This window comes from Papio anubis, chromosome 17, assembly GCF_008728515.1.
Source record: "Papio anubis isolate 15944 chromosome 17, Panubis1.0, whole genome shotgun sequence".
Lineage (NCBI taxonomy): Eukaryota > Metazoa > Chordata > Mammalia > Primates > Cercopithecidae > Papio > Papio anubis.
Window position 1 is genome coordinate 50,537,274 of NC_044992.1, and position 8,535 is coordinate 50,545,808.

Sequence of the window (8,535 nt, forward strand, 5' to 3'; positions counted from 1 at the left end):
AATCAAGTGTGTTTTCTCTCTGGTCAATTGTCCCCTGAACGTGCTTTCTTCCTACAGTGTTGTCAGAAAAGTGAAAAAAAAAAAAAAAAAAAGTCCACGATGTCAGCTGGGGTGATACCAAAACAATTGTGGGAGGAACAACATCCGCAAATTGAATAGTGTGAAGAGTGTGGACAGAAGATGTTTTGTCTTTGGCCTCATCTCCCAGACTTGATCTTTGTAAATAAAGAAGGTTCCACCAGAGCCGAACCTGGCAATGACTTGAGGAGCAGCTGCAAGGAAGACAGCCTCTCCCGGGGTATCACCTGGGGGCACACACCAGCTTCCCTTCCTGAGCCTCATCAAGGGGTTAGTGCTGCCTCTCGGGAAAACACAAAGATGACAGAAGCCAAAGGTGCCAACAGTTCCCATTCAGTATGAAAGCTGGCTCAGCAAATCACGCTATTTCAGGGCCTAGGGTGGGCCAGTTCCCAGGCAGCCCTGGCAGGAAGGACTCTGAGAGGCGGACAGTAAGGTGGGGGCTTGGGAGTGATAGGTCTAAACATCCGATGGAAGCAAAAGAGAGGACAAGGGAGGAAGTCAAAAAGTCCAGGAAGCCTATCCTTCCAGAAAGTACCGACACCAGGGTGAGGTGGATCCCAGCACCCGCACCTCTGAATGCCCTTTCCCTCCCACCCCTATCCGGCCACCACTCAGAGCTGCCCCAAGCACCTGTTCCTCTGGGCCCCAAGGTGACGCCCTTTGTGTGTGTATAGGAAAGTACAGTGTACACATTGGGTTAGTTCCTTCTTTTACACCCATAAATTGTCAGAGACAACCCTTTTGGAAAGCAATTTGGCAATAATATCAAGTGACATAAAGATGTTCGTAGCCTTTGGCCCAATAATCTTCCTCCTGGGAATTAATCCTAAGAAAATAATTCACAAGGAAGAAAGGACCATTTTGTATCTACAAAGACATTTATTGGGGTGTTATTTACGATAGGGAAAAACTGGAGACACCCGCCCCAGCCAACATAGAGGGATGGTCCTATAAATTATGATACATCCATCCAATGAAATGTTACCCTGCCAGTAAAAATGGTAAATTGAAAATTGTGTAGCAACAGGAAAGAGTGTTTAGAAAATAAAAGCGTGTGAAAAAAAGGAGCACAGGATTGTCTATATGCTGTGATCATGGCAATGCTGACAAATGCATGTATGTGTAGATAGTTGTAATGTTACCTGTAAGGCACGGGAAGGCGGATGTAACCGTGCTTCAAATGTTCTTTTCCATGGCTGTGGAGTCCTTCTACCATGAAATCATTTTTGTAAAATCGCAATTTGTCACCAGGGGTTTTGACTTTCCTTATTGCCTTGAGGGAGGCGGCAGAGGCAGCACATCTCAGACCGAGCCTCGGTTCCTCCCCCTACCACCCACCGCTGCCCCTAAAGGAAGATGCTGCAGCCTCCCCAGTCTCCATGCCAGCGTCTCCCACTTTTCTCTGAGCTTTCGGTGGCAGACAGCGCCTTGGGCACTTTTTCATGCTCATAATTCAAATTACCTGTTTAAGTCGGTCAAATGAAAAAATAGCAGCTCCGCCCCCACGCGGGCCGGCCGGGGCGCCTGGAGCGCCAGGGCGGCTGCAGCGCGCTCTCCGCGGCAGTCGGCCCTGAGCTCATTTCCTGGGGCGCGCGCGCCGGGCTATTTCAGCCTGGCGCTGTGCAAACAGGACAATTTACTGCGGCCAAAAGGGGCCCAAATTACAATCGTATCACAGACAAATATCCGCCACGCCAGGTCTCCAGGGGCCAGGAGGGGCCTCTCTCCCAGCGCGGGGGGCGGGCGCGGGGTCAGGCGGGTCCGCGGGGCTCGGCTCGGCCTCGCAGTGCCCTGATCGGCGTTTGCCAGCGAGCTGTGCCTGCTCCCTGCAACAGGAAGGGGCCCAGCTCCCCTGGGCGACCATTCCTATCTGAGTTCTCGTGCAGAAAAACTTCATCTCTTCCTGGGGATTTTCTCTTGATTTGGGGTCCCCTTTTATTTGGTTGCTTTTCTGCATTTGGGATGAAAACACTCCTTCAACCACTTCAGGGCACAAAGTCATATCTCCTCGTTCAGAAACCTCATTGCCTGTCCATCACTCTTTGGGAAAAGTCAGAATCCTTAGTCTGATGGTCAAAGACCCGTCTTGGTCCAGTCCACCTGTCCAGAGCCAGCCCCTGTACCCAGATGCTCCAACCACGGAGAGCACATCAGACTTTCACAATTTTATCCTTGACAGTTGCCTTTTCATCCTGCCTGAGTGTTCCCTTGTTTTTTTCTGTCTAGTGAGCTCTTATTCCTTCTTCAAGACCCAGATACGTATCACCTCTCCATGAAGCTTTCCCTGACTTCCCCTTTCCCTGCCTGACATCTGCCTTCCAAGCAAAGTCGGCCCCTTTCCCTTCCTAGCACCGTGCAGAGGTAGATGGTACTTCTCGCATCCTGTAATTATTTGCTTGCATGCCTATGGTACATCGTACCATTGCTCACAAATATTTCCTCTTCCTCTCTGGAGAAGGATTCCACTTCCCTGACCCATTGGCCTCACTCAGGCTTGGCCACTTGACTGGTGCTGGCCATTGAAGTGGGACATGTGAGTTACTGGGGAGCAGAAACTTTCAAAGCCAAGCATGGCTCACCTTGTTCTCTTCCCTCTGCTGCAAGGATGGCACCGCCCCAGCCAGAAACCATGCTGCCAGCCTGGTATAGGAGTGGAGTAGGACACACATAAGTGAGAGAGAAATGAACTTGACCTCAGTGCTCCAGGCCCCTGGGACCATGGACTCATTTGTTACTGCAGCATAAACTAGCTGATCTTGACTTCAGCTTCTGCCTCTCTTTCCTGCCTTTACCTTCACAAAATCAAGAATCTGATCTTACTGATAGTATACAGCTGGTCTTCAGCCATGCTCTCTCTCTTTTTTTTTTTTTTTTGAGACAGAGTTTCGCTCTTGTAGCCCAGGCTGGAGTGCAATGGTGCGATCCAGGCTTACTGAAACCTGTGTCTCCCTGGCTCAAGCGATTCTCCTGCCTCAGCCTCCCGAATGGCTGGGATTACAGATGTCTGCCACCACGCCTGGCTAATTTTTGTATTTTTAGTAGAGACGGGATTTCACCATGTTGGCCAGGCTGTCTTGAACTCCTGACCTCAGGAGATCTGCCTGCTTCAGCCTCCCAAAGTGCTGGGATTACAGGCAGGAGCCACTGCGCCCGGCCCCGAAGACAGATCTTAATCATCTGATTTCCCATCCATTAATTCAGTCTTTCACCAAGGATGTATTGAGTGCCAATCATGTGCCAGGCACCATCTGATGTGCTGGGGACAGAGAAATAAAACAGATAAAAATCCCTGCTGTTAATTCTAGCCTATGGTGACAAGAGGCAGATCCGTGGCTGCCTGGGGTGAGTGTGGGGGGGGGGGAAATGGGAGAAATGGGGATGACTACTACTTTGGGGGCAGTGGAAAATGTTCAGTATCATGGTAGTGGTGGTGGCTGTACAGGTATATATATATCCGTATACATCCCACAGTTCAGAACTGTACACTTTCAATGGTAAATGGATACAGTTTATTATATGTAAATGATCCCTCAATTAAGTTGATTTAAAAGAACCTGGCCGGCCCAGTGGCTCATGCCTGTACTCCCAGCACTTTGGGAGGCCAAGGTGGGAGGATCACTAGGTCAGGAGATAGAGACCATCCTGGCTAACATGGTGAAACACGGTCTCTACTAAAAATACAAAAACAAAAAATTAGCCGGGCGTGGTGGTGGGCGCCTATAGTCCCAGGTACTCGAGAGGCTGAGGCAGGAGAATGGCCTGAACCTGGGGGGTGGAGCTGGCAGTGAGCCGAGATTGCACCACTGCACTCCAGCCTGGGCAACAGAGCGAGACTCTGTCTCAAAAAGAAAAAAAACAAAAACAAAAAAACCCTGCCCTTGTGGAGAAGCATTCTACTGGGGAAAACAGACAATAAACACATAGATAAATAAAACATATGTCAGAAAGGGGTAAGTGGTGCTCAGAAAAATAGGACAAAGGATCAAAAGTGCTGGTCGTTGCAATTTAAAATAATGGGGTCTGGAACCTCCTATATACTTCCGTTTGCGGCATGGCTTCTTTCTTTCTTCCTGTGCCGATATCGCTCTCGCAAGCATGGTTAACGTCCCTAAAACCCGCCGGACTTTCTGTAAGAAGTGTGGCAAGCACCAACTCCACAAAGTGACACAGTACAAGAGGGGCAAGGATTCTCTGTATGCCCAGGGAAAGCAGCGTTATGACAGGAAGCAGAGTGGCTATGGTGGGCAAACTAAGCCGATTTTCTGGAAAAAGGCTAAAACTACAAAGAAGATTGTGCTAAGGCTTGAGTGCGTTGAGCCCAAATGCAGATCTAAGAGAATGCTGGCTATTAAAAGATGTAAGCATTTTGAACTGGGAGGAGATAAGAAGAGAAAGGGCCAAGTGATCCAGTTCTAAGTGTCATCTTTTATTATGAAGACAATAAAATCTTGAGTTTATGTTCTCATAATAATAATAATAATAATAATAATGGAGTCTGGAAAACCACCCTGAGAAGGGCCAGTGGAGCTCTGCCCAGCCTGTGGTATCCTTCCTCAGGCAGGGGACTATACCCCCAGCTTACAAGCCTTTTCAAGGCACCTTCAGGGTTTGAGCCCAAAATGCATTGCACATTAAGTGTTATTGATGGGTTTGTGGAAATCTGCTCCGTCAGGCTCTGATGAAACTTTTCTAACAGGAGACTGAACTCAGGACTGGGCATGGCTCCCTGCACATAGCAAGTCACAGCAAATGTGTGTGGGGTGAATACTGTCTTCTTTATCCTCCCTTTTTCTACTCCAGTCCAGGTAGACTGTGTATCTACCCACCCAATTTTGCTGTTTCTGGCACCCTTAGTGGGTCTTGCCTGCTCCTCCTGCTTGAAATCATTACCCAGAGGTCTGTGTGTCAGCTCCAGAGAGATGTGCCTGGGGCTCCTTTATCTCAATACAATTCCCCCACCCCCAGGCTCCAGGGGAAATCCCGAGCTAACTTTGGTCTTTCCTAAACTCCACACTTCCCTTTGGGCACCTCTTTCCCCATCCTCTTTCCCCATTGCAGGGCTCTCTTTCAGAATTTGCTTTTTGTTGTTGTTTTTTGGCAGATGTGCACTAATCATGCTTTATTTAAAAACAAAAAAATTGGCCGGGGGCAGTGGCTCATGCCTGTAATCCTAGCCCTTTGGGAGGCCAAAGTGGGCCGATCACGAGGTCAGGAGTTCGAGACCAGCCTGACCAACACGGTGAAACCCAGTCTCTACTAAAAATACAAAAAATAAAATAAAATAAAATTAGCCAGGCGTGGCACGTGCCTGTAATTCCAGCTACTCAGGAGGCTGAGGCAGGAGAATCGCTTGAACCTGGGAGGCAGAGGTTGCAGTGAGCTGAGATTGCACCACTGCACTCCAGCCTGGGTGACAGAGTGAGACTCCATCTCAAAAAAAAAAAAAAAAAAAACTTAAAAATAAATAAATAAATAAAAAACAGTCCATGTTGAAATTGATGAGTGTAAGTTAAATGGTGGTTTTTAGGCTGGACCCATGATTTAAGCTGTACCCATCCAGCTCAAACTGAAAAAAAAAAAAATCATTTGAATGTTAAAGCAATTGTTCAGTGTCTTGAAGAAAAAACCAGGCAGGAAAATGCCAATAATGATGATTGGCAAAATCAAAATCAAAAACAAAGAAACTGTTTATCAAGCTGCCAACAGACAAAGAAATCTTGCAGGGAGACTACAAGTCTGGAGTTTCTGGGATGAAATTGTACAGGAATGTCAGTCTACAGTTTCTTCAACCGCTGTGAAGACAGAGCTGTCACTGGATCTGACAGAGCCCTGCACTCCCCAGTCTGCCCACCCTTCCTGTAATCTGGTCTTCACTGCAGCCCGAGGAACTGTTTCAACCTGCTCCTTTCTTACCTTCTTTGACACAACCTCAGTAGACTTCTCTGATTCAGAACGAGTTCTAATTGATCTTCTCTGTTGCTTCTTTTCTACTGAGCCTGTAGAACCAGATGTTGCTTCAAGAGATGATATATTCTGCACTGGCTTTTCATTTCTCTGGTTTGGTCTAGAAATTATAAGCCTGTCTTGCCCCCTGACACTTATTTCTGTTTTGTTACCAATTCCCTTTGTTGAATAAACAAGTTGATTAATTTCCCATCCTCTGTAGCATTCTGAAGAGCAAACACTTGTTCAATTTTCACAGCTGGAGACATGTTACACTTCTGCAAATCCAGACTCCCTTTGTGCATTGTAATGGAAGCTGGTAGGATTTCCTTGCTGCCACAGTTTTCCAGGCTATTTTAACAGGAGGTGGCTCTTCCTCCTCTACACTTGTGTGCTGCCTCTGGCTGTGTCTTCGAATGTCAGTACTTGAGAGTGAGGAGGCCATCTCCCCTGCATTGGTCTATTCTGGCTGAGTACAAAGCACAGATCTCGGTCATCAGGTTTTTTTTTAACTTCGGCTTTGGAGACAACATTCTTTTTTTTTTTTTTTTTTTGAGAGGGAGTCTCTCTCTGTTGCCCAAGCTGGAGTGCAGTGGTGCGATCTCCGCTCACTGTAAGCTCTGCCTCCTGGGTTCATGCCATTCTCCTGCCTCAGCCTCCCGAGTAGCTGGGACTACAGGCGCACGCCACTAGGTCTGGCTAATTTTTTTGCATTTTTTTTTTTAGTAGAGACGGGGTTTCACTGTGTTAGTTACGATCTCCTGACGTCATGATCCACCCTCCTTGGCCTCCCAAAGTGCTGGGATTACCGGCGTGAGCCACTGCACCCGGCCCCAACATTCTTTTTTGCTTGGGATAAACCCTCTTCAGGTTGTTTATCAATATAGATAAAAGTATGCTGTTCTATTCTTTCTTCTCAAGTCATTTCCAATGCTTTCTCTGCATGGGCAACGCCAAAATCCCATTGAGCATGTTCTCTCTGAGGTCAGGGTTTCCGAATCTTTTGTTTCTCAGAGTGATTGCTGGCTCGTTTGGTTGCCTCAGCCAGTAATTCTTCATACTGCTTATGATCTTTATACTCCTGTACGCATTTTTCATGAACCCACGCCCTCTCTGGCTGTTTGCTAAAACACTGGACATGATATTCTCGGGCACCTCTTGTGTTAATTTTGAAATGAACCTCAAGCTGGGGATCACTTGAATCCATACAAGGTCACCACGGATAGGTTCTCACCTTGGACCACACAAGATCACCAACCTGAAATTTAACACCAGTAGACACTTCTGTTGTTGGAACAGAAGATAGTATTGGCTGAACTGGGGCTTCCTCTTTTAGTACTGGATCTTCCCTTGGTTTTTCTGATATGGTGTCAACCCTCTCATTTGGTCTATTTTGTTCCTCTGGTTCTAATTTGGGGATTTTGTGTGACTTGCACTCTTCAGATCTTGATGAGTCATGCTTTTTGGTTTTTTTTCTCTTTTCTGCTTTCATGCTTTGACTTCTCGTGTGCTCACTTGCCTGTACTTCATTTAAAAGGTCTCCACAAAGGGAAGATTTGAACAATTCCCTGCCATTCTGGATAGTTCTGGTTATTTTTAGTTTAACTTCAGGTGAGCCAGTCTTCTTTGGAATCACAGTTTGTGGTACTGAAGGAGGGGAGTGATGGCTGTGGAGGGGAAGGTTTTTCTAGAATTTCATGTGGTCTTGTGTTTAGAATTTCTGAATGATAATAGTCAGTGGGGCTAAAAGTTTGTAACTGCACCAAAGCCATTGGCTGACCCATTAGGATATCGATTATACGACTGGTATTTGGTTTGAGTTTCATACATGCTGATTGATGGTAGCCATTTGTGAGTGAAGGAAGATGTGTTGTAGGTGAGTACTGAAAGCTTTGCTGCAAGGTAGCTTCATATGGTGTCTGGCCACCATTTTCAGCAATGTCACTGTTGTTATCAAAGGCATCCTCCTGATGGATGCTGGTTGAGTCAATGAGTTGAGGTGGTCGTTGAACTGTGTTTCCCGTGATCCCTTGCATGAAAGAGAAAGAGAAATCCATTGTTCTGCTCCAGCATTCTTAACTTTCCCTTCCTCTCATCAGGCCTTCAGTTTGTCCCGTTCTAACGCCCCGGTCGTGTCAATGCAATCACAGGAGGGACACGGAGATCTAGGACGGCCACAGCCGGGTCAGGCCAGGCGTGCTGCGGCAGGAGGAAGGCTCGGGAGGTGGGGCGGGAAGGGGAGGCCGAGAGACGGGGGTCGCCGCGCCCCCGCTGCCGCCAGAGAGGAGCCTACGTCTGGCAGCCCGGCCTGGGGAGCAGGGTCCTCGACGCTCGACTGGGAAATCGCATGCCTCTCCGCGGCGACCTGTGCACAGCCCCTGGACCTCCGCCTCCGTGCTGGCAGCCGTCGCAGCGCACAAAGCCCCCTCGCCCGGACTCTCGGGGTGCCGCCGCCAAATCCTCAGCCCTTCATTAGCCGCGGCGCCTGCCGGGAAGCACAGTCCCGGGTTC

At 48.0% G+C, this 8,535-nt stretch overlaps 1 protein-coding gene and 2 pseudogenes across 1 annotated transcript; 1 reads left to right on the forward strand and 2 right to left on the reverse strand.

Annotated features, from left to right (window-relative positions):
- The first annotated feature begins 3,879 nt into the window (after nt 1-3,879).
- LOC108582545 (60S ribosomal protein L36a-like) lies at nt 3,880-4,543 on the forward strand. Its single transcript, XM_017950209.3, has one exon. It carries the CDS (start codon nt 4,177-4,179, stop codon nt 4,495-4,497), a length of 321 nt encoding a protein of 106 aa, XP_017805698.1. The 5' UTR covers nt 3,880-4,176; the 3' UTR covers nt 4,498-4,543.
- Nucleotides 4,544-5,520: 977 nt separating this feature from the next.
- On the reverse strand, nt 5,521-6,555 carry LOC100997195 (annotated as a pseudogene).
- A 217-nt stretch (nt 6,556-6,772) lies between these two features.
- Nucleotides 6,773-8,331, reverse strand: LOC110740397 (annotated as a pseudogene).
- Nucleotides 8,332-8,535: the final 204 nt, after the last annotated feature.